At 37.7% G+C, this 26,091-nt stretch overlaps 1 protein-coding gene across 2 annotated transcripts in view; it reads left to right on the top strand.

Moving 5' to 3' along the window:
- LOC113064889 (neurocan core protein-like) overlaps positions 1 to 26,091 on the top strand; it is a 102,043-nt gene that overhangs the window by 3,115 nt on the left and 72,837 nt on the right. For both annotated transcript variants that reach the window (XM_026235884.1, XM_026235882.1), the window contains exon 2: positions 23,982 to 24,055. In XM_026235884.1, the coding sequence (XP_026091669.1) occupies positions 23,983 to 24,055 (73 nt within the window). In that variant the 5' untranslated portion in view covers position 23,982. The remainder of the gene's footprint in view (positions 1 to 23,981; positions 24,056 to 26,091) is intronic.

Genomic DNA, 26,091 nt, shown 5'->3' with positions numbered 1-26,091 from the left:
TCTTCTGTCTTGAATAGAATCCATTTGGCTCGCAGGGCCGCTCAAGACAAAAACACACTACCTCATGGTTTAAAGATTCATTTAGAAAATGTTTTACTGCTTACGCTGTGGGAGAGGTCCAGAAGGAAAGAAGCCTGATAATTATGCCAGCAATTTGCACAGTTCTCCAATACAAGCGTCTCTCTCTCTCTTGTTCCCTGGTATTTTTATCCTGTGTTTTCAGCACTGGACAGCTCCCAAGCATTGGCCATTGTGCACACAGCTGCTGGCTGCTAATAAATGAACAAGACCAGCAGCGTCGCTGAAAATAATGTTTGCTCCAAGAAGAAAATGGCCTGTTGGAGTTCTTCCTCTTTGCCTTTCTTTGCATTTGGGACGACAGCAAAGCTGAGAAAAGATTGATGAGTGGTGGTTCACAGGACAAATGGCCTTGTGGCTCCAGCTGCATTCATCTTAGACTCACGAGCGCTTGGAATTTTTTCAGATTCTCCACATTCGTGTGCTGAAGAGATACGGAATTAAAGGGATAGTTCTCTCAAAAATGAAAGTCTGTCATGTTCTTCTTGCTCTCAAGCCATTGCAAAATTCTATGACCTTCTTTCTAACGATCACAAAGTAAGATAATTTGAAGGGTTGCAGTGGTTTCTAGTGCATGCAATGGAAGCCAGTTGGTGTCCAAAACAACACTAGACCCCTTTGATTTTAATTCCATTGACAAAAACCATTAATATATATATATATTTGGGTTCTACTAAAGAAAGTAATTAATTTGAGGCTGTGTTTCCAATACAATGACACAATTCATTGCTTAGATAGCATTTGGTGAACCAGTTCACCCAATCTGACTTTACCGTCTGAAAGAGGTCTTGACACGAGTCAGCCAAGATCTGCAGGTTACTCAATCAAAACTCACATTAGGATGTGCCTGACAGTCACTCCGACCCCAAATGAGGCACTATACCTCTATATATCTTATGATGTCAACTCATATAGTGCTTCAGTTACTCCAAATGTAATCTAAACAGAGAACAGCACGAACATGTCCAACGTTCGAACTGTCTGCTGCGGGTTTCATAAAAGGGGCAAAATGTGTGTTTGTGATGCTGAACCTGCATGAAGTATAACAAATAAAATGTATAGGAAATATAACAGTGATCTGATGGCAGTAGTTTCAAGACAACAACAGCACACTAACAGCAGTTCTCTCGGTTAATGGTTACAACAGTTCTCGAGTCATGAGGAAACAGTTTGAACTCGGACATGCCCGTGCAAAACTGATGAGCTGCTGATACAAGCATGCGTGACTTGAATGTTAGTTCCTTTAAGGTTTCTCATGGTTTATGTAAAAGGTGAGTTAAGTTTATTCACTTTATATTATTTAGACATGTAAAACATCCAGATTTCATATTATTATAGGGTGCTTTAACGATAACACTGTAAATACGTAATGCAATTGTGTGATTATATAAACTAACTTAGGCCTGGTTCACACGGGACGATTTTAAAATTGTCGGCCGATTTTCCAAATATGAGAGACCCCACACACAGCGATAAAAAATCACGGGTCTAACAGTTTTGCTCGTTCCGTGTGTGGTGTGCAGCCACACGGCAATATCAACACATCACACACGAACCGATTTGACTCCCGAGCATTCCCAGGTCAGACGGGAAATCTCGCAAAATCCCTCGAGATCAAACGTGACTTTAGAGTAAACAATCATGGCGGACGAAGAGGATGCAGTGGCCATAGTTTGTTCTTGGTTTTTAACTGAAAAAAAAACATAAGAAAAACAAGAAAAGGCGATGGTCAAAGAGGTGGAGACAACGCGAGCATGGACTATACTTGCTATATCATAATATGGAGATAAGTTGTTGTTTTATCTCATATAAATGTTGTTACGTACTACACAGATTAATAACCGTTGAAATAAACGTTCATATATTCGTTTCCGTGAACTCTGGTGGACTGCAGTTGTGGATGTAGTTATGCCCATCGACTTTATTTGTATTTGTTATATTTTATACGCCAGCTGTTTTGATTTTGTTTCCCGGTACTAACTAACTTGCCTCGTCACCTCGCTTTCTGATTGGCTACACGCCACAGTCCACAGGCTGCATGATTGTTTGTCCTCGGGGGACACCACACACGAGAAGAAATCGGGCCAAATAAATCCGACATGTTGGATATCCCCGATTTGAGATCGGAGCGGTCCCGACATTCTTCCGAGCAGAGGAGAGCAGTTTTAACACACCACACACGGCAGGAATATTTGATCAGATTATTTTACGATAATCGGAGCATCCTAAGATTGTCGGAAGGGGTGAATCGGGGCTAAAATCGGCCTAATTATCCTGCCGTGTGAACCAGCCTTTAGTGAATCATTTTTCATTCCATTGGAACTTTGCTTTCATGAAAAATGAATGTTCACTTTTGGGTGAACTGTTACTTTAAGCATGCAAATATTTACTGCACCACTGTACTGTAAATCAGAAAGATCTGAAGTGAGGAAACCGAATTGCTCTGCACGACTTGCGTTTATTAATCCTCATCTGATTCTCTTTGTCTCTGCATTAGAAGAACCTCAGTGATCTTACAACTGCCGTCTTGTGTTCACCATGTGAAACGCAAATTAAAACAAAATATAATTAATTTCTTTCAAATCCCTGTATTCCTGGTTGCACCCTTTCTTTCTGTTTCCATTGTCAGGCTTCATAAATGTAATCTGCACATGCCATATCATTCGGTCGGAGATTAGTTTGCCCTGACAATGAGGTTTTCTCCTTGCCAGATATTTCAATGTATCATTCATTAACATAGAAATGACTTTTATAGAGGTTCAGATTGTGTCGTTGGGTTCATACTACAGCATTACATAGTACGAGGACCAGTTTTTTTTTTTTTATTATTATTGATTCCCTCTGCTTGATGAGAAACATGTTGACGCATGTGAGCTACTTATTTGTTTCACCAACAGTGAATGTGATTGGATAGATGTTTGTAGATGTATTGGATTTCTGTGCATGCAGATACAGTGCATTGTTCTGTAGTTTTTCAGTCACTTGTGCGCCTTCTCTTAAAGGGGCAGTTCACCCAAAAATGATGCATCATGTCATTTCTTTCCTTTGGTAAACACAAAAGAAGAATTTCTCTCATTTTGTTACTCGTTTTGTTACTTCTCGCATGCTTTTGTGTTTTAAAAAAAAATATTTGTTTATTAAGATTTATTTTTAGCGATTTAAGTTTAAGTTTTAATCTAATTCTTTAAAAAAAAAATTGTTGTAGTTAACAGTAACAACACTGTGAGTGAATGATGACAGAATTTGCATTTTTAAGCAAACTATTCCTTTAAGCAATGTACTTCAGTCAGATTAGATTTTAATGAATTATTTCTCTACTGAATGTTTTTTTTTTTTTTTTTGAAGGATGTTTCATCAGCTAAACAATCGCTGTGCTTTTAAACAACAGCCCAATCCATTAAACTCTGTATTTCTATTCCTCATTCCTGTATAATAAGGCTATGCTGAGCTTTACTAGATGATTGAGACGCGACAGTTGGGGAGTTTATGTCAAAACCTCTCCTGTCCTCCTGGAATCGGATCACAGCTGGGATCAGCTGTTCCAGGATCAGTCTGTCCACCTTGACAACCCAGCCAGACTGAAATACACACCACTGACTGAACGTGTAAGTCTCAATTTGCCCAGTGCATCTCAGGTCAAAAGTTCTCACAGTGGGTTTTCTTCGCATTTAGTGGCCTGTAATACGATTTCCAATGCCACACTTGAGCGGTTTAACACAAAGGCACAAATTACAGCTTTTATAAGATTTGTGTGTTGCCTTACAACAGAGTCTGATACTATAACATGCGCCGTGGATGTAATTTTAAAGCTTATGCTATTCCCGTTTTTTTCTACAGATGCTATATTGTCAACAAAGTGAAAGATGTGCTTTGGATTTGCAATTTCCTCTAGAAATATTAGACTGTTAGTAGTGACCACATCTAATCAACAGGCCTTCAGTCTAATTGTCTTTGAGAACAAAACTTATATTGTACGTACTGACTTGATAATGGAGGAGGTAGATGTTGCACATTGGCCATTGACATTGATACTGGCCTTTCTGCATGCTTTTAAGTGCACTTCATATGCACTTCTAGTTCCCCGACTTCAAAGTAACCACTTTAATGTCTTCACACATATAATCATAATCCAGAGCATCATTTAAGATACGTTTCTTCCATCTTTTATTTTCATTTTCTGCACCTCCAAAATGTGTTCCCTTTATCTCCAACTGTTATTCTCATTAGTGAATGGCTTTCTTCAATGCCCTTCTGAGTGTCTTTTACTTGTGCCCTACAAATGCAAAATATCAGAAAGAGCTGGTCAGCTCTGTGCCATTTCTGCCCACCTTTGTGTAATTAACAGGCCCTGGAATTTATCTCTGTCTAGGATTTAATTATCTAGAGCCAATACTGTGAACTCTTTGACTTTTCTTATTGTGCCTATGCCAAGTGTTCTTGATGGCAAGAGGAATACTTTGCTTCTTTATTTGGCTGATATCGATCAGGGCTGGTTAAGAGGTTAATTGTAAATGTTGTTTCAAATGAGAGACTTGTGCAACATCATTCATCCAGATTATGCATTGTGTTATGTGTTACAAAACACAGGCGATTTTAAAATCTCGACTTTGTTACCATGATTTTTTTTGGTTAACAACTGAAAAATGGATATCTGTAGAAATATTAGCATTAAATTATACTGTAGATATGAACCTTGTAGTTTAGTGACCTTTTAAAGGGCATCTACAACTCAAAATATAATAAAATAGATTAACTTGTCTTGAGACAGTATAGTAATTTTTGACTAAAATGATACATTTTTAGTTAAGTGAAATAATGGTCAATTTGTTTTGAAAAAATTTAAACAAAAATTTGAAATGTTGTTTTGCATACTAACTGAAATAAAATGTTTAAGTTGAAATATATAATAAACAAAAAATGTCTATATGAGAAAAACAGTTTCTAAAATCTACTAAAATTAAAATGAAAACTAAAAATGAAATGTAAAAATTAAATGTAAACATTAGCTTAAAAATCTTACTTAAAAATGTAAAACAAAAAAGAAAAAACTAGCTGAAATAAGTTGAAATATATAAATAATAAAATATAAAAATATAAATATGAAACAAAATTATTAGAGGTAAACTAAAATTAAAAATTAAAACTGAAAATATATATAAATATTAATTAATACTGTGTAAATAATTCTAAAATAACAATTGCTAAAAACATTAATGTTTCTGACAGAATGTTTAAAATCTGCTTTAAAATCACCTTATAAAAGGAAAACCCAACAGGTTTATAGAATGGCACTTGAATCACATAAAAGTACCTTATATTTTACAAAGGAACCTTTCTGTTTTCTTACATTTCGTCCAAAACACCACCAACCCTCCTGCGGTTTTGCCGTTTGTTTAAAAGTGTGTGTCTCCAGGCCAGTGCTGGATCTAAAGTAAAAAGTTCAAGTAGTCTCACAGTAGTCTCAAAGTAGTCTGAAGTAAAAGAAAGGACAACAATGAAGGTAATTAGTGTATCCAGTTTGGTTGTCAGTAGGTTTCATACTGCGTTAATGGCAGCCGGATGAAGAAAATCCACTGCCCATGCCTTCCTGTCAATCAATATGGAATAATATCAGAACCAATACTAAATCCAGAACCGTTTTCAGTGTTTAACATCAAGTTCTTTAGCTCCTTTGGGGATTTTAAATGAATGTTTGCATTTAACACAAGCTTGTTGACATATCGGATAAACTGAAAACGGATGGGGCCAGTTTCTAGAAGATGTAAAAGCAGAAATGCAAAGCTTATGATTTTATAAACACGCTTGCATTATTTGGCCTGTCAAAACCTGTGTATTATTTGAGCTGTGATTTATTTTCTCCCCCCTCAGTCCCTCAGAATGAAATTTTGTGGTGATCAACATTAAGCAGCACCACTGCAGGATGCTTGTAATTCACCGTAAGCTAGATGCTGTGCTCTCTTTTGTTGTTCGTTCATGAGTGCGAATACATTTTAGCATGTTCATTGTGGCGAAGAAACAGATTCATCTCCTTCTGGTCATGATGAGAAGGTCAGAATGCTGCTTTGGGGAGTTTAGAGTCTGAAATGCAATCACGCCGCTTGATTACACTGGCATTCATCATCATCATCGCACAAAGATACTGTCCTCTTCCCGTCTCACAATCAAAGACATCTCTTCATATAGTGAGTGCTGCACATTCATAAATGACCACTGGAATGACTTTATAATTAAATACCCATTCTGCTAGGGACAATCAGTGCGATTGGGGATTTGAACCAAAATCCTTCTGTTTTGTCTTCAGAGGTAGAGTCTGGATTAATTATGTCTTTCCTTAAGTAGTGCGCTGATAGTAAAGGTCAGAGCTTTGTCCAAAGATTGTCCAGTTTAATCCCCATCCACAAACATGGCTCTTTTATGCCACTTTGTTTTAGTGAATCAAAAACATACAGTTCAACCGGTGTAATCTGATTCACAAGCAAGTGACTCTTATGAGCCACTTCTTTTTCGAGAATCTAAAACATACAACTCGACCGGTGTAGTCAGATTTACAAGTGACTCTTTTGAACCGCTTCTTTTAGGGAAATCGGAAACGTTCAACACAATCTGTGTAGTTAGAGACTTATGAGTCGGTTCTTTGTAGTGAATCAAAACCATACAGCGTGAGCATTGCAGTCAGATTCACAAAACAAATTAGGAACCAGTGACTCTCATGAGACGATTCTTATAATGGACCATTCAAAAAGATGATTTACCAGTTTGAAACACTGCCCTTTATGCTTTAGTAGAGAGAAAAATGTTGTATATAAATAGGGGTTTTAACACAGTACACGATTTTTTTGTAATCTTTCCACTTAGAGGTGCTTAGAGGTAGAGTCCGGTTGAATGATGTGTTTGCTGTCCTTTAGTAGTGCGCCGATAGTAAAGGTCAGAGCTGAATAGTGTTCCTGAGTGCCTGTGTGTGTTTAGTGATGATATACTCATCCCCGTTTTTCTACTCCAGTACCACAGTGTTATTCTTCTTACCATCGCTATTGCAGTGAATTGCATGGCTTCTTCAAAGGAAGTCTCAGTGCTAAGCAAATGCTAACTTCAACCATAATAAGCCATTTTATGAGGCTTTGTCAAACTTGTACTTGCAAAATAGATTGACTGGACTCTCCCTTCATGTTCTTTATGTTTCCTTCCTCACTTTTTTGCAGTCATCACCACGGTTTGTGTTTAATTAGCCTGCGGGGAGTAGCCCTGTCTTCCCTGCTTCGAGCAGGATTATGTATCACTGTGTTGGGAGTAGAGCTATTCTCCCTTCATTAATTATACACAGCATATCCAGCAAACAGTCTAGTTGCCTGGCCAATAAATAAATAAAAACCCCGTTATGAGATAATAAAGTCGACATGAAAGTCAACTGCCCACAGTGGTCCGAGTCAAGTTTGTAAAGTTTTAGACCGCCAAGATGTCCAAGCCAACTTCGGATTACCACTTTCTGAAAATACTTGTGTTTTATGCATTCAGTTGCAGTGTAACGACTGTTTGGCTTTCATGTACAAAGTACATTTTCTCTTTGCTGATGTTGTAAATTATATATGGCAGAGCTTCAGATCGGTTCAAGTAACTCGTAAAAATTTCAGATTACACTGGTTGCACTGTATGTTTTTGATTCAATGCAAAGATGGGGCTCAAATGGACTCATTCCTTCATGAATTGGACTACATTGTTTGCGACTTGTTTTTGATTCACTGAAAAGAACCAGCTCATCAGAGTCATTTATTCGTGAACCAGATTACACTGGTTGCACTGTATACTCTTGATTCACTTCACGTGCTGTGAAAGTGAAACAATAATAATCTGGGGAAGTCCCCGATCCTTGACCGCAAGGGGGTTGAAAAGACCAGGTCAAGAGGGGTCATTTGTTCATGAGCCAGACTACGCTAATCACGCTGTTTGTATTTGAAAATAACTAGCTTTTAAGAGTCGTTTGTTTGTGAATTAAACTACACATGGTTTATTTTTGAATCACTAAAAAGAACCTTAAGATTCTTACAGTATAAAGCCCCTTTTACACTGAGATTCCGGAAAGTACATGGGTAATGTGTCCCGGCAATTGTTCCCGGGTAGCTAGATTTTGCCCCTTTCACACGGCCAGTGATTACCTGGAATAAGTGCGTGGTTCACACACGACCCGTAAAGGTCCCGTAAAGACAGGTGACATCAGGATGTGACGTGTAATGTACGAGTCGAAGACGCTAGGCACGTTAACTTTCACTGAAGCTAGCGAACGATCTAAGCATCAGCACGGAAAGTGAGGAACTAACTGATCTCTGTTTCATTACAGTTTGTGTATATTTTTTGCGTCACGAACTTTGATCTACCTTCGAAACACCTGGTAAAAACTTTAAGTGATAACGTGCGTCATCATTACGACACCCTTTACGGCATCAGATCTGGCTTTTGTTCACACAGACTTCATTCCGGGACTGAACCTGGCAATGTTACTAGATCCCCAAACCGGGATCAGTCCCGGAATCAATAGTGGGATGTGTTTGCTTTCACACAGAAGGCGACCCGGCAATGTTCCGGCAATTTTCCGGGTCCAACGTGCAGTGTGAAAGGGGCTTAATGCTGTGTTCACACCAAATGCGAATAGAGCGTCTGGCGCGAATGATTTCAATGTTAAGTCAATGTAAAGGCGCGTTTGTATTTGAATGACAGTAATATTTTGAAAAATATCCGAATAAAAATGGCAGTTGAAAATGCTGCGTGAACTCAGCTGGCAGAAACCACCCCCCCCCCCCCATGACACGAATTCGCGTCTGTTGTGAAGTTAATTTCACGCGCGAATGAAGCGAATGATCTCAAAATGTTCAATCGGCAAACTAGACGCGGTAGACCCGAATGTGACGCTCTATTCGCTTTTGGTGTGAACACAGCATCAGAGTCATTTGTTTGTGAATCGGATTACAGCCATCCGAGTCAGTTTTTTTAGTTTTGGACCGGCAAACTATCCAAACCAGCTTCAAAATACCACTTTCTGAAAATACTCCTGCGTCTTATGCATTCACTCTTCCATGCAGTACTGAACATTATAATATCGTATAATGACACCTGCTTGTTGACGCACATATGCGTTTCCCGGGGGTTATTCCCATTTGTGATTCAAGTACAGCTTCCGTCCTGCACTTTCTGGCTGTTTGTAGCACGAGGAAATGAACATTAACTGAAACTCCTTGAGAACATTTGAAGCATCAATAAAGATCGAGGCGCTCCCATAAGGGGCTGGAACAGTTGGCGTCTCTGACAGGATGACATTCATCAGACCTGTTAGCGCTGGATTGTTTCAGGTTGCACAGGCAGAGAGAGGAATCGCGCGCTGTCTCCCCGGGCGAGCCGCGTGAAGAGTTTGGCGTGAAAGTGGGACTTCAGCGGGGTGAGAGATGTAACAGATCTCGGGCTCAAAGAGTTCGTCTTACACAGAAGGGAAGGTGAGGGACCATGTGATACGGTAGATTGAGGTTATAGTGACTGATGAAGGGCGATGAAATATTCCTTTGTTCGATTTTCTTTCAAAGTTTAATAAGTGCAACCCAATGTAATGGTGGATATCGGATCGTGTAATACACAGGGGTGTCACAGTGTTGCGGTTTATCCTGGGACAGTTGTTGCAATATCTCTGCTGCGTGCTAATGAAAGCTTAAAGATGGCTGGCTACAAATATTGATCTTTCCAACGACCCTGAGGTTGATATTTAAAATCCCAAGATTGGTCAGCTTGTCCATGCCAGACTTTTACGACCAATGACCAATTCACAAGAGAATGACTGTTATGAGCCAGTTCTGTGATGTAATGGAGTGGCTGGGGAAGAATGGTGGTCCGTGTAGCTGGTGGAAATCTGAGCCAATCCCTGGCGGTGTTAACATTCATCAGACTTCTGCTCCACCATCAGACACACTCATATGGTTCTCTGCAGGAGGGGAAGAGAAATCCAGACAGATAGGTGAAGCGGGAGAGACTGTGTATCATGTTATAGACACTACCTGTCACAGTTTGTGCTACAAGCACAAGGTTTCTAGATTGAATTCCCTTCTTGATGCATTCCTTTAAAAATGCAGTTGATGAAGATGAGGAAGACCATTTGACATCCGGCATGAAGTCTTGTCTGCATTGCAGCATTTTTAGGCCTAGAACTGCCCTCTTAGAAAGGAAGAAGCAATCTGACGAACATGGCAAAAATATCATATCACAGTGTTTTTAATGTATTTTATTTTTATTGTATTTAGGGGGGAAATAATATTTTTTTTAATGTATAATAATATAGCATATAGAAATATATTGAAAAATACATTTGTAAAAATTATTATATTTATATATTTGGGAAATATTTATAGTTTGAATATATTCATGTTTATTAATTCATATAAATGTTTTTTTAATTTAAGTAATAGTTATTAACGTAAAACATTATTTACATAACATTTAATAAATGTATTTATATAAAAACTGTTTTACATTTATGTTAATTAATAATAAGTATTACTATAATTATAAAGACAAATGTAATGTGTTTTTTACATTATTTATATGAATAATTAATATGATATAAATATAAATAACCATGTTTAGTAAAAAGTTTTACATACCCATTATATGTGTTATTTAATATGTAAATAATTAAAAAAAAATATATATATATATATATATATAAATAAAAAAGTAATATGTCGTAAATATACTAGTACACAAATAATGTAAAAATAATTACTAATATAGAAATATAAATACAAATAATTAATCATATTAATTAATAACATTACTATAATAAAAATAATTAAAATATAAACAATGGAATTTTTTATAAAAAATGTAATAAAATTGAATATGCAAAATGTATACTGTAATTTAATGGTTGCACCCTGACTTTTGGAAATTGTAGATCTTTTGTAGCTCCTGTTTGTGCTTTTGTACGCAGTTAGCATCATGAGTAAGCGCTGAGGCTAAGTTTATAGCTACATTTATCGTGGTTCAATGACATTTCTGCCAGCAAAATCCAGCCATTTCCAAAGAATCCATGTGATCAGGAATTTGGGATCAACAGAAAGCTTCTGATTTTGTACATCACCACTGAAAATAGACCTGTTTTGTCCGTGAAGTTTAACCAAAATTTCTCTAACATGACCTTAAATGTTTCTCCCGCGTGACACAATGGTGAGGTCGTGTTCCTCATGTGAATACGGAGACGTCCGGTAACAAATCATTGCATCAGATTTCCTAATCTGAGGAAAACCAGTGTAATTCTCCATTGCAGCTGCTAAAGGGGATTAATTAAACACACAATGGGATTAAAGGCTATTAGCTCAAGTCCCACATGCTTCGGGATCAGGCAGCAGCGTTATGAACGAGAACATCTGCCCGACTCTTCCACTCTCATCAATAACACTGTCTCTTTGATCAATGCACCGCATGTGCCATGTGCGCCGCTCCGCTTGCTTTATATCACCCTAATTCGGCCAGACCTGGAAACCTGTTGCGTGATATTGGGGTAAAAGACTTGAAATGATCAAATGACAGCAGTGTGTTTACTCATTCTAAGTGATTTTTGATGTTAGCAATGTCAGTAAGACCTTTCTTTATGTAGTTTTAAATAGAAAGTGTTTATTTTTAAAAGTGTACATTCATTTTTGGCTATGTGTGTGTGTGTGTGTGTGAGCTTAATATTGAAATTGCTCTCATCTGTAAATGTTTCACTGGATTTCCCTCTTCTTTATGGCTTAACGTAATACATGCTTTTTTGCTTTAATAGAAAATTTCTATTGAAACTCGAACTCCCTTTTCTTTCTCCTTCGTCCTCTAAATCCCGTTTTATTCGCATATAAGGGGTCTAATTAAAAACTTTATGGCAGGTCCTAAGATTTTTATAGTCATCTGTGTGATATCCGTCTTGTTGAAGAGTAAAGAGACACATAAAAAAGCAGTCAGGATACAGTAAAGAGAGACTTTAAACAGGGACGTGGTGAATTGAATTATTCCCTGCTCAAATAAAACAGACTCTGCAAATTTGATAAAGATTTAGTGCTCTCAATAAGGTGAAATCACAGCATTTCGATTCGTCGAGAAAGCGCACTTTGTCACATTTAATGTGGAGCAGCTGTTTTCATGTTTGCAGATTTGTTCATTAGCATTTTTGTCGCGAGCATCCGAGACAAAGCCCTTGAGATGCGTCTGCAAAGAATTTGTTACTAGTTTCTAGCTCTCTTGTTGTTTCCCGACTCTGTTTCTGCTTCTTGCTGAGTTATTGGGAGAACACATGAAATGATTTGATGAGTATCCCCACAGATGGTGTGACAGTGTCAGACATCATGTTGTTTAAAGCTTTTAAAAAAGTGTTAGAAAGACCGTCAGCTTCTGTTCCTTGACATAAACCATGACAAAACTGGGTCTAACAGCTGTCAAGGAAAAGTCAACACAATATTGCACTGGTACTCTGCTACAAACATCTGCATTTATCTTTAGTTATATGTTCAGTGTGTATGTATGCATGTATGCATGCTCTTAGTTATTATCTCTAGCAAATATGCCCTCTCAGATAGGGTGAAAACCTTTATTTATTTGATTATTTTTTTATTTGCTGACTGTATATACATATATATTTGTGTTTTTTTATTGTATTTATAGATTTTTTCATTATATATATATATATATATATATATATATATATATATATATATATATATATATATATATATATATATATATATTTGTGTTTCTGATACTGACATTTATTTTATTTTATTTTTTAATGTTGTTTTTTATATTTGTAATTGGGGTTTTCCTTTTTTTTTGTATATTATTTATTTTATTACTTTTAAATGTTAGCATTTATTTGATTTTATATTATTATTTGATTTGATTTTATATCATTATTATAATTGTTTATCATTATTATTATTATTATTATTATTATTATTATTATTATTATTATTTTACTGACCATGAAACAATATTTTGAATAAAATAATTTGTTTACATTTTAACTATTTCTTTATCAGGCATTTTATCCAAAGAAATTCTCTCCCAGTTTTAATATATATACATATATATATATATATATATATATATATATATATATATATATATATATATAATTATTTTTTACATTCTTATTGTTGTATGTCCTTATGATAATTAGGTTTATTTAGCTTTTTTATGTGCATATTTCCATGAGCTGGGATCGTTCGCTCTGTAAAACTGCATGAAAAATGTGAACGCATATTGCGATTTTGTTGAAGAGTATTTCACATTTGCATCTTGACATGGAGACTTCAGACAATAATGGTCATACCTCAATCCAAAATCTATCCTACAGATTTTATCTAGGACATATCTGAAGTCGCACAAGTCACGATAGGTGTTTTCTTTAGTAGACATTTTGTATTAACTTGTTGGACTCGCTCTCTTGCATCACTCCCATCTCATCTTTGATAACAGCCAGAGTTGATAAATACCTTGGAAACTGGGATTCTTGTTACTAATTATTTTGAAACACAACTGTTAAAATCCAATTACTTGGATTTATTTGCCATGTGGCTGCAAAAAAAAAAAAAAAAAAACATACTGAGGAAAAAACTTGTGTTGCCGCTCCAGCACAGAAGGTTTGGACACAGAAGGTCTGTTTAAATTGTGCCCTTGGGAACAAAAGCCAGCAGCCAAGATTCTCTCACTAAGCCAGAAATAGTGACCTGAATTTCCAGTGACTTACTTGCCACGCAACAGTTCCAGAAGATGCCATGTTTTGTCTGGCTATAGACAGTTCACCAAAAACTGACACTTCAATCATTCAAATCTTCAGTGGAACACAAAAAGAGATGTTTTGAAGAATGTTCACGTCGCTCTTAATCAGTGTAAACAGTGACCAAGGGCTGTCAAGGCTCCAAAAAAGCTCAAAAATGTGATCCATATAACTTCATATAACTCATTAGCTTTGTGTGAGAAACACTGAATTTAACCATATAATGTCTGACATATGAAATAATAATCAGAAAAAGTTAATTGAACGTTTAGACAAAATAAAAAGGAAGTTGAGTGTCATATTTGAGATGTAAGGAAGAAGAAAAAACACCTCAATATTTTATTCAGAGGCCCAAACTGAGCAAAATTATGCAATTTGGTAGCAGTATAACAGACTACGTACATAAAAGCATATAAATATCACCTTATATCTCCCTATAATTAGTAAGATGATTTTTAAATGCTTAGTTTTATAATCAAAACCTGATGTTACATATTTGATGGTCACATTTGAACTTGTTTTTTTTCTAAGAAAAAAAAAATGTATATCAAATAAATCTAAATTGATCCAATCTAGAAAGTTTTTATCAGACAACACAAGGGATGTAGATTGTGTTGAATTTTGGAAAATTATGAGGTATTGAATTTGCCTGTCAAATATAATAAATTAAATTAAATGAATGCTTTTTATCCAAAGCGACTTACAGTGCATTCAGGCTATCAATTTTTACATATCATGTGTTCCCAGGGAATCGAACCCCCAACCATGCGCTTGATAGTACAGTGATCTACCAATTGAGCTACAGAAACACTAGACTTTATAGGCTGGGAAAGAGCAATATGAACAATCGCCCAAATATCACACCGAATAAATAAGTAATAGAGGGTTGGAACAACATGAATGTGAGTAAATCATGACGGATTCGACATTTTTGGGTGAACCTTCCCTTCAAGCGAACAATGAATTGTGCTCCAGAGCAATAAAAATAAAAATACTGGGAAATACCCAAGACATGCCATTTATTTTGACAGTGTCGCTCATGGCAGTTTGCCATACGTCCTCGAAAATGAGAAAGCGTTGCTTTTTTGGACGCTCTTATTAGGTTTTACATCAAACCGCTGGAGATAAGTAAATAAAAAGCTGCAAACAGAGCTCACACCACTGCTCTCTTTCACAACGAGTCGATGCTTCTGAATCAATATGGCACCAGGGGTTTATTACGTCTGACTGACACAAAGAAATATTGGTGTGACCCTTACACTTTTGAGTGATTTGGTTCTTTCAAGGGTATTTTCTCCTCTTCCTTCACCCCTTTCGTTTTCTTTCCTCTTTTTGAAAATCCCCCTTTAACGCCTCTGATATATACAGCTACAAGACTCATTAAGAGTTTAGAGTGTGATCATTTTAATGAGCACAAACACAAACAGACCGTACAACTTCCTAATGCAGCTATTTGGGTGTTAATCTCTCTATTTTTATCAGCTAGAGTCCTTTGTCTCATTTGTTTTCGTTCGGATGTCTTAAAGTCTTCCTGTCTCCCTTTCTCTTGTCTTTTTATGTTACCCTTTCTTTCTTTCTCCCGCCAGCTGTTTTTCTCCCTGGGTGCATGTCTTGGAGAAAATTGAATCAAATCATTTGCCACAGTAGTGCTCGATAAATATATATATATATATATATATATATATATAATGCATTGTTTTTATATTTTGGTATGTTAGCAGGACGATGTCACTATAAGATAAAAAAAGAGCATCATTAAATATGTCAAAAAAATAACGTGCACATTACTTTTACAAGAAGCAAAGGTCTAGGGAGTACATGCATTTACTAGAAAACCTACATTACTGGATGTTAGAAAATGCTGACCTGAGTGTCTGTAAAAGACAATAACATGCATAAATACATGCATATAAATTTGTTATTTTTTCCCCTTGCAAAGTTATATAAACTCTTCTTATACGTAGGTCTTCTTATCTCCCTTTCTCTCTTTTTGTTACCCTTTCTTCCCTTCAAATGTCACTTTATTTCTCCTGGATTGTTTGTCTTTCCAACGCCGCATGTCGCTGAGAAAATTGAATCGAAGCGCTGGCCACAGTGGCGCTGCTCGATAAATAGATATAATGCATCGCTTTATATTTTGTATGTCAGCAGAACGGTGTCAACACAAGATCCAGTCAGACTTTGTTATCTTCTGCCTGGATCTTTTTGCTTGTCGTATCGAAAACGCAAGTCGGTTTCTGGTCAGCTTCTTTTTGCTGTCAAACGTTTCGCCGTTCGCCCGACGTATCATGAATTCATGAAAACCAATTCAGAGCTGTCACACACGCCACAGCTATTCAGTATGAAATGACATGCGAGTTGGTGTTGAGAGGCGGACGTGTGCGAATATCATTTTCAGGGTGGCTGGACTACGTCCCTCCCCATCTGTCAGTGTGTGTGTCGGAGGTCAGAGGGGAATTCCTTTGTGTTTTGGTGAGATTTCGGGCAATTCTTTCTGGGGACATGCAGTGGACTCACCATATGCTTCCCAGTTAATAGCTGGAGTCGTGTTTTCATAAAGGGATCCGGAGAAAAAGCTGTTCTGACACCTGTTCAGAGACACTCACACACACCTACAGTACATGCTCCATTGTTCCTGACAGTTTGTGGGATTCAGGGCACCAGCAAGACAAAGCTGGCATTGGCACTCCAGTGGCTCGATCACAGTTTGTGGCTCCCACAATTGATGAACACAAACAATGAGTGTGCATGAAATTACAGCGATTATACTTACAAGAATAGTTCGTCAACATCATTTGCACACTTTTGGGTCGTTCCAAACCGGTACGGATTCCTTTTTTCAGTGGAACCCCAAAAAGTGGTGCTCTTTTTGTTATAATGGAAGTGAATGAGCTCTGAAGGAGATTAAATACTCTTAAGCTATCATCGAAATGGTTTTTATGGCATTATGTTCTTTTGAAGGCAAATAACAGCTTTTCGTGAGGAATAGACTTAAGTTGGTATTTACTGAAGTCTTCCCCTTCAGAGAGAGTCTGATTCATTTATCATTCGTTATCAGCGATTCATTTGAAACATTTGACTCAAAAGAATTATTCAGTGGTCATTGGAAGGAAAATGGAAATGGACATCTGTATTTCTCTTAGGAATATTTTTCAGTGGATAATGGGTTAACTGTCTGTCTTTTTTCCACTCAAGATTATTAGTTTGTCACTTTTAAGGTGCTTTAAAAAAAAAATTACAAATTTTTAGAGCTTGACAGCCGCAGTTGTATAATACTGTATTACAAAGCATCAAAGTGGATCATATGACATTTTTTTTTAAGGCAAATGATAGCTTTTCATGAAGAACAGACTGAATTGAATCATTATTTACTGAAATCCTCCCTTCCAGTGAGAGTTCGGTTTATGAATGAATCATCACTTTGATCTGGAACAGGTGATTCATTAGAAAGATTCGAGTCAAAAGAAAAAAAAATCATGTTTGGGACATTGTTACTTTTCCTCATGACATTTTTTTGGTGAGCATTAGCTTACATTTAGTCCTTTTTACGGTCAGTTGTATTGTGTTTTTTGTCAGTTTAGAGCTTGAAAGCCCTAGTTGTCATTCACTTTTACTATATTTAAAAGCATAGGCCAGAAAAACAAACAAACGTACATTTATTTACATAGCTTCCAAAAGATTTCCATATCTCACAAATATAATCAATTTCCTTGCACTGCTTTAATGCGTTTTCAGCATTTTGCAAGTTTATCTTTCACAATCTATGTGCTTTGCTTTTCTTCTGCCTGGATCTCTTTCTTTCCCATTACAAGCTTTAAAGGGACGTTCACACCAATGACCATAAAGTTTTATTAATCATTTGAACTCTACAATAAACAATAGCATAGTCCACACCACAGCAATAACAATAACAACATCACGGCGGATCGATATAGTTGGAATTGCTTTCACAATGATTATTTTACAGGTGGTGAATTATAAAACAGCCAATAAGTATCATCTCATCTTTAAAAAAGGGAAAACATTTAAAGCGGTACACGACAAAACTGCAGCACATGCTTATAAACAGAACATTATCATCTATTGGTGTGAGTGTGAATATAATTATCCCTATAATTATTGTTCTTGGTGTGAACGGAGCACAAGGCCTGTTCATACCAGTTTATATGATACGAAGTAAATTAAGTTTCAAATAGTTGCAATTCTTTCAACCTATCACTGGAAAAGTGTGTTTGCATCATAATTAAAATGTTTTGCTTTTGAACAATAATTTTACCTTGACTTTAAGTCATACTATTTTGTTCATAAAGACAGTTTTCCAATCTGATCCAATGAAGAAAATAAAGTTTGGTGCCAAAAGTTTTAATGCATCAACCGAGCATTTTACTGTGAAGTGACAAATTATTGAATTGCAAAACCTCTAGTTTATTGAAGCGATGTTTTGTTTCGAATTTTTCTTGCGCCAAAAATTCAAAGGGTGCCTTCAGCTACTGAAAAGATCACAGAAGATCCGGAAACTTGGGTTGTATCGATAGGACAATGCCGCCAGCGCTCAATCTCTTACATAACATATGTCATAATCTTTGCCTGATGTCAGCTGCAATGGCGTTTTGTCAATTCCTGTCTCGCATCTGCCGAATTTGGCAACATAACACAAGTTTCCTGTTGTACAAAGGGTTTTTTTCTTCAGGTTTTTCATGTGCGTTCCAGAAAGCGTGGCCCTGAGTTCAAAGCCACTGTTTTGATGCGTGCTTCCTAGATATTATTCAAAGCCGACAGTCTAGGAACTTTGATTAACTGAGGCATCTTTACAGTTCCCTGTCAGAAACTACCATAGCTGGGTCATTTATTGCTTGCTATTTCTTGTTGGTCGTTTCCTGAAACATGTCGAATTTTGTGGTGACTTTGTTGATTGCTTATACACATGACACTCAAAGTACATGCATGTCATCATTTGTACTGACTGCTCGACATCAACATGTCTTACTCGCTGTGCTTTCTAGTCATTTCTGATTCCACAGGGAGCAGCCAAAGGGACCTTGATGCACAGAAGAGCAAGTTAAATATTTCCTGTCGTCGCCTGTCACAAATGTCGGTGCGCCTGAGAGCGCAAATTAAAATAGGAAATGTTGGAAATTGCCATTGCCGAGCCCCCGCGATGTAAGCGCTCTGTCACCTCATTTTTCAAAGCTACAGCTTCGGCTCCAAGACGTTGAGATGGAGAGACTCATTTCTTTCTGTCCTCTTGGAGACAAGTCAGCTCCCTTCACCAGCCAAGTGGTTATCGCCAGGCTCAATTAGGTGCTGGATTGCCCATCTGAATGAAGGAAAAGGTGTAGTCAATCACTTTTAGGTTGCAAGTTGGAGGTTATAAAAAGGGGAATAGGCCTGATGCCACATTTAGTCCTTGATGTTCTTTCTAGGATCCATAGATGGGAAATTACTCAGTGGTGCTCGTTAAATGAAATCAATATTTTAATTTCCACTGGGGTTTGGATGGTTGAGCGGTGGCTTAGGGGTTTGACTGCCAGATGCGATGAGCTTTGGTGCTCATTTAGGAAATGCAGGTTTGAACCAATGCATCAGTGGAAAAAAAGGAAAGGAACGGACATATTGACACTCTCTCTGTGAAAACAAACTCCCGGTCCTTCATTGGCACTCTGGCAGCATCCTGCTATATTAAAGGCAATCAGCGCCCATTGAGATCACGGAACGGGTTGTGTGAAAACCACTTCAGCTCGTGTCTGTGGGTGACAGTATCAGCGCACTAGAACCATGTTAATGTGTCGACCGACTCTTTGCCTGTCTCTTTCTTAATTGCATCTTTTCATGTCAGTGAAAGAGGACACACACACACACACACACACATACATGACATGCTGCCAGACGATTGCAGGATGCACCTGCATGTCCACATGCTGGAAAAGACCAGTAATGAGGTGGAATGCAGACTGTTATATTTCAATCCACTGGAATCAGATTTTTGACTAAGACGCCAATTATGTGTTCAGACATCTTAAATATTCATCCATTCCATCGGAGTGGAATATCCCCGGTGTTGTGCGTCGGACCATATGGTGTGCTTGAGTGACTAGTCTGAATGCGTCTCCCAGATGGCAGAAACCTCTGCATCAGTATCCAACTTCTACACGGCTCTATAAATGTTCCAAAAAATGGACTGGTTTGAATTCTGATTTCTTCTTTCGAATAAATAAATTAGAGTTGCGTCTAAAATGAAACAATACAAATTTTTTAATGCTATAAAAGTGTGCACATCGAGAGAAATAAACAGCAGATGTTCACGGTAACAACTTTTTTAACTTGAGCAAACGCTGCTAATACACATACATTTGTTAATAAAGTTAATAAAACGAAAACATGAATGTTTTAATGCTATTGAATAAAAAGAAACGATCCACTCGAAAGTCTCGCTCATCATGACAGTACCTGGGGTCCTGTGTCTCGGGCCGATGACGTCACTTCCTGGGAGGCATATTGTACACGCCCCCGTCCCTTGACTCCACCCCCATGTCAAAACGGTGCCACAAAGACAGACGTGCAGAAAAATTGAGCGCAAAGGGAAAACGGTATCGCACGCTCAAAGTAGATTGACACGCAAAATAAAAGCAGCGTTGCAGATAAATTAATAGATATGAACATGGAAAATATGTATTGCAAAATCATTGCTTTCGCGCTGTTTCATTTATGTTTTGCAATTCTTAATTTTTGTTTGCAAAAAGCTAATTTATTTTCCTCAATACTTAAATTTTCGTTTGCAAAACTTTATTTTCTTTAGCAAATCGTAATTTTTTTTGCGTATATATATATATAAGGCGTTATTTTGACTCCATAGCTCTGCCATTCTGTCTATCATTCTTGCGTTCTTTCAGTTGTTCTTTCTATTGTTGTTTTGTTTTGTCTTCCTTTCTTCTTCTCTTTTCTTCTCAACCATCAGGACTAGGTCACTCCCCAAAGTAACTGAAAACTTCCTATCTTCATTGACACTGGTGATCAGCCATCTGTGTCAACCACACAGTAATAGAGAGAATTCACCATTTTAGTGCTTATATTGTGGCACACATCTTTTCCTTTTGCTCTTTCCTATTGCACACAAACACACATAAATGAAAGGCTGTGATTCACTTATTTGTTTGTTTGATGCATTTATGGTGCCCCTCAAGGCACAATGTGTTTGTCTTGCATCACAAATAGAGATCTGTGGGCTTAGACGTGAGCTTTTAACCCACTCGTGAATTGTCTTGGAGAAATGCCATGGTTTGTAGAGACGATGCAAATAGATATTATAAACGTTCCAGGGAAGCCGATAAGAGACCCATTTGCAATTGCACAATGTAAAAACATTTAAAGGAAACTCTGTTTTGTCTTATTATGGAAAAAAGGATGCTCATATCTCCTGTTTGTGTTGAAGTGTGGTGTGTATGTGTGCGTTTTGAGGGAGCAACACTGTAGCTTGATTCACGACTGTGTCCAAAAACTCACAGTGGCAAGACGGATGCATTAAGATGTTTTGGAACTACTCTCCTTTAGTTTCTGTCCATGAGGGGAGGGGGAAAAAAAATCAAAGAACATTCTCATTTGTTTCTCCAGCGATAATACATGGAAAGTAAAAGATTTTTCATAAGGGTCCCACTTCTCAGTTTAGTTTATTCTTAGATCTCCAAGCCCCAAACTGCACTTAAAATAGAATATGCTCAATGTTGCTGAAATAAAATTGATAATTAGTTTGCATAATATTTATGATGTATCATAGCAATTATTAAATGAATTAATTAATCAAGTAAAAAAACTCGTATACATGTATTTTACAAACATTTATTAATAAAAAATTGCATTTGCTGACTTTTTTGTTGTTGTTATTGCATTATTACATTTATGTATTTATTGTTATTTATATTTTTTTTATATTAGATTTGTTTGCATGCATATTTCCATGAGCTGATATCCTTCTCTCTGTGAAACTGCACGAAAAACATCAACACATAATAAGATTTGTTCCTTAATGTAAATATATTTTTCATGAATATTAGTATTAGGAAAAATAATTATTTGAAATCTGAATACATTTATAAATCCTAAATGCAAAGTTATAATTCGAAAAGAAACGAATGTAAACAATGAATGAATATCTAAAAGACGAAATGCATATATATTAATTTCCAAATATATGGATAAACTTTATGAATAAAACATACATGTGTGTGTATATATTTGCGAACCAGAGTATTGACAAGGCTTATAAATTCATCTGTACTTCTATATTTCCATAATTAGCAGTTGGGGGTTCAGTGCCTTGCTCAAGTGCACCTAAGTCATGGTATTGCCAACCCGAGATTCAAACCCACAACCCTTGTGTGAGGAGTCAAACTCTCTAACCACTAAGCCACAACTTCCCCTATATATTCCCAATTTACATTTGTCTATTCAGAATTGTAACTTTATATTCAGAATTTCAGATGTAATATCAATCTCTCTCTCTCTCTAATCAGTGTACTTTTGAGTGGATTTCTTTTGGCATGTCTAATGTCCACCAGAGGAAAAGTGTTAGTCTGATAAGTAATTGTTCACATCCCCTCACATGGACAAGCCCCAGGTATGAGCAGTATTGATGCCTGCTTTAGCTCTAACAAGACTCCGGATGAGCTGACGGAGGCCGGAGGCTGTGGGAGTCTACAGAGGTCTGGGATGATGTTTTGCCAAGATCAGAGAGCGCAGGCTGGGCAAAACAACAGCAGGATTAGCTCATGCCAGTTCACAATCGCCTTCCCACGGTGAAGACAAAGTGGGCAGCATCTAAAACTGTGCTTTCTCCCTGAAAAACCTTTGAGAAAGAAAATCATTGATACGAACAGATACTGATACTGGACTGAGCTGTAAGGGACCCTGTGTTTGTGTGCTTTTACACACCAAACCTTCCGCCAGATCTTTTGTCTGCAAGCATGTCGGCTTCCTTCTGTTTGAGTTTCAGTTCTTTTAGTAGGTGTGTGGGTTTGGCGTAGTGTCTGTTTGTGTACGCATTCACTCGCCTACCTCCATGTAGGAGGTTTTCGGCTTGTTATCTGTCACCTGCCTGTGACAGACAGCCAAATACTGCACGGCTCCAACCTGCAGATACAATTAGGAGATAGACTCCCATGATTCCCGGCTGAGAGTTTCTGGAGGTCACATGATCAGGAATGGAAAACAGACCCCCCTACATGTTGGGAATCGAGAAGAGCAATGCAGGAAGGAAGATCCAGCTTTGATTGAACTGACACGCCGTCCATTTAACCCAGCAGATGAGATCAAATTAATTTGAGCGATTAATCGACTGTGCGGCCGCAAATGAACCGACTGGCTCATTCGTTCTGAAGCCCTGGACAGCTCATCTCTCTGTTTGTCCTTGCGCTCGTCTTTGACTCGGAGCAGGTGAGCGGCCCGCTGTAACGTGTCCATTCTCTCAGACAGAGGCTTGTGTTTCGCCCTTAGCCACAGAGAGTCAAATCTGCAGAATCTATTATTTACTGCCAGCTCTTCGGACTCTCTCACACTTGGTTTGTACTAAAGACTTTCTGCCTGTGGTAATGTAGAATGGGCTCGTCATATGTTCTTCTGTCTGCCTTCGTTCTATCTGTACTTTGTTCCATCCATCGTTCTGTCTATCCCTCATTCTGTCTTTCTGTTTATCTGTCCTTTGTTCTGTCCATCGATCTGTCTGTCTGTCCGATGATTTATCTTTTTTTATCTGTTTATCGTTCTGTCCATCTTGAGATTTGATCTGCTCAGCCAGCCGTCTGCAACTGCATTACATCAAAAAAAATATGCTTGCCTTTAAATATTTACCAAAAAAAAAAAAAAAAACTTGTTGTTGTGAGTGATTTCGTTTTTGTACTTGTATGTTTTCTTCAGGTTGAGTTCAGTGCACATGTTTTTTTCGACGGGATATAAAGACATTTGAAAGGCTTGCTTTGAATATTGTAATCTATTTGATGGGTTACTTGACTCCTATAAACTGAAAAAAAAAGTTTAATCATCTTTAACAGTTTAATCATAATCAGTTTTGACATGAGCGAAATGTGTACTCGGTTGACCGTTCTCTCTCTGTTTCTCTGTGTTTCTCCTTCAGGATGCTGGGGGAGCACGGCTTGACTGCGCTCCAGTCTCTCCTAGCTGTGTTTCTGCTCTTCACCCTGGATCACGGTGAGTCATTCTCTCCTGAATCTGAGCGCTCATCTAATCTTATCCATTCAGTCGTGGGAGTGCACTTGTCAATCAAAAGCCCTCGTTGACTGAGAAACAACTTTTTCGAATCTCAAAATGTCCCAAACCTGCAGCTAAATAAGTGCAGTTTTCCACTTGGAATTCTTCCCCAATGGAAGAAACCAGTGCAACATACACATTTTCAAAAATAAAGGTTCTTTATTGGCGTTAATGGTTCCATTCATGGAATTATTCCATTACACAACAGCCATCCATCCATGAAAGGCAGTGGCGACCAATTATTTTGTTTGGACCCCATTGACTTTTATTGGATGCACAAAAAGTTAAAAACACTCTTATTTTACATTATTTTGTGTTCCACTGAGGAAGCGTCCCTTTAGACAGGTTTTCCCATCCTTTCATCTTGTGGTAATTACCATCGCACACCTTTCCCTGACCAGACACTGATGAGTCTTTTTGGACATCGCTGATAAATCCCCCTCGGCTGGATTCCGCCCCTCCGCTGGTTCCATCTGCAGTAAATAGAGAGTGCGCGAGGAACACTTTCATCTGCAGAAAGCCTCATTTTCTCACATTGCCACCTAAAGACTTGTCATCACTCACTCTAATGCCTTTAATGGCTCTCAGCGCCGGTGAAACGTGCCCACGTGCCGTTACAAAGGAAGGCGCTTATGCATGGCCTACTCTGTTAAAAGCCTGTTGTAGATGCAAATGCTTAACTCTTATGGGCCAAAACTGTAGTAGAGAGGTGACAGAAGCTTCTAAACACTTACAGACAGCGTTTATTGGAGATTTTAAAGAATAAAAGATTCTGCACCAAGGGGGTTGAATAATTTTGAACATGAATGTTTAGAGCCAATTCGAATTTTATCATGATTCATCAATGTTCCATTCTCAGAATCACTCAAAAGTGTATGAACAAATTTTCTCTAATACTTTACTGATGCCTTTGTGAAATTGATTTCATAAAATGTTATCCTCCACAGCAAATTGTCTTGCAGGTCAAGGGGGTTGAATAATTTTGATTGCAACTGTAGCTTCGCTCTTCGCTCAAAATGCAATTTCTTTTAAAGTTTTATTTATTCATTTAGTCTTTGAGAGACGCTGAGCCATGCGTCCTTTTAATGTTCTTTCTCTTAAAATGTAAAATGCCAACACTATACCCAAAGGGATTGAATGTCACAAAAATGAGTTTATTGATGCACATTATTCAATAAGTCCGTTATTCCCATTAATAATTAGTTTAACATTACTCATTTTAATGGTACAACACTTAAATATTTAGTCATGTTTCAGTCACGCAGCTGCTGCCCCAGTTTATGTTGGAGTCGACCGGTGTATTTTTCATCCGAATGGGACTTGGTTTGAGTAGCATCTCCGTATCACGTTAAATAAATGTGCCATTACCCAGCAGAGAACGGGAAATGTAGTCAAGCCTTTGGACTCAGAGGATCTCTATGTATGTGTGCGTATTTAAGCAAAAAACAGGAAGGAAGACAGGAGATATTGTGCTCAGACACCCTGGGCTCGGTTAATATTCATGGCACCATGACTATGGCGGGAACCTCTGGGGGGTTTCCAGGGGAGAGCATCTCATGCGAGACGCTTTCAGAAAGGGAATGTCATTAGGACGGCCCGTATGCGTTTGCCACCGTAATGCATTAGCACACCTGTTCAGTTTTTAATACGATGATTCCCCTTCTCAAACACAGTCCTGGAGGAGGCCGTATCCATGATGGCGGAGGATGAAAGACACCGTTGGAGGTCCCACTTAAGAGTGCGAATCAAATAAACAGTCCTTTTTCGCTGGAAATAATGCAAGTTTGCCACTAACGCTTTGGCTATGTGGACACATGACACATGCCACAGGACAGTCTCGGCCTGTGGTGGAGTAACTGAAAGAAAGAGCTAGGGGAAAATACGGACAAACATGGGTAATTTGCCTAGTGGTGGACTGTGTAAGTGGCGCCAGCACTAAAGAGAAACCGCAGTACTCATTCGGATTCGTTATTGCA

The sequence above is a fragment of the Carassius auratus genome, chromosome 47 (genome assembly GCF_003368295.1).
Source record: "Carassius auratus strain Wakin chromosome 47, ASM336829v1, whole genome shotgun sequence".
Lineage (NCBI taxonomy): Eukaryota > Metazoa > Chordata > Actinopteri > Cypriniformes > Cyprinidae > Carassius > Carassius auratus.
The sequence above is the reverse complement of the archived record's forward strand: the minus strand, read 5'-3'. Positions and strand labels throughout refer to the sequence as shown.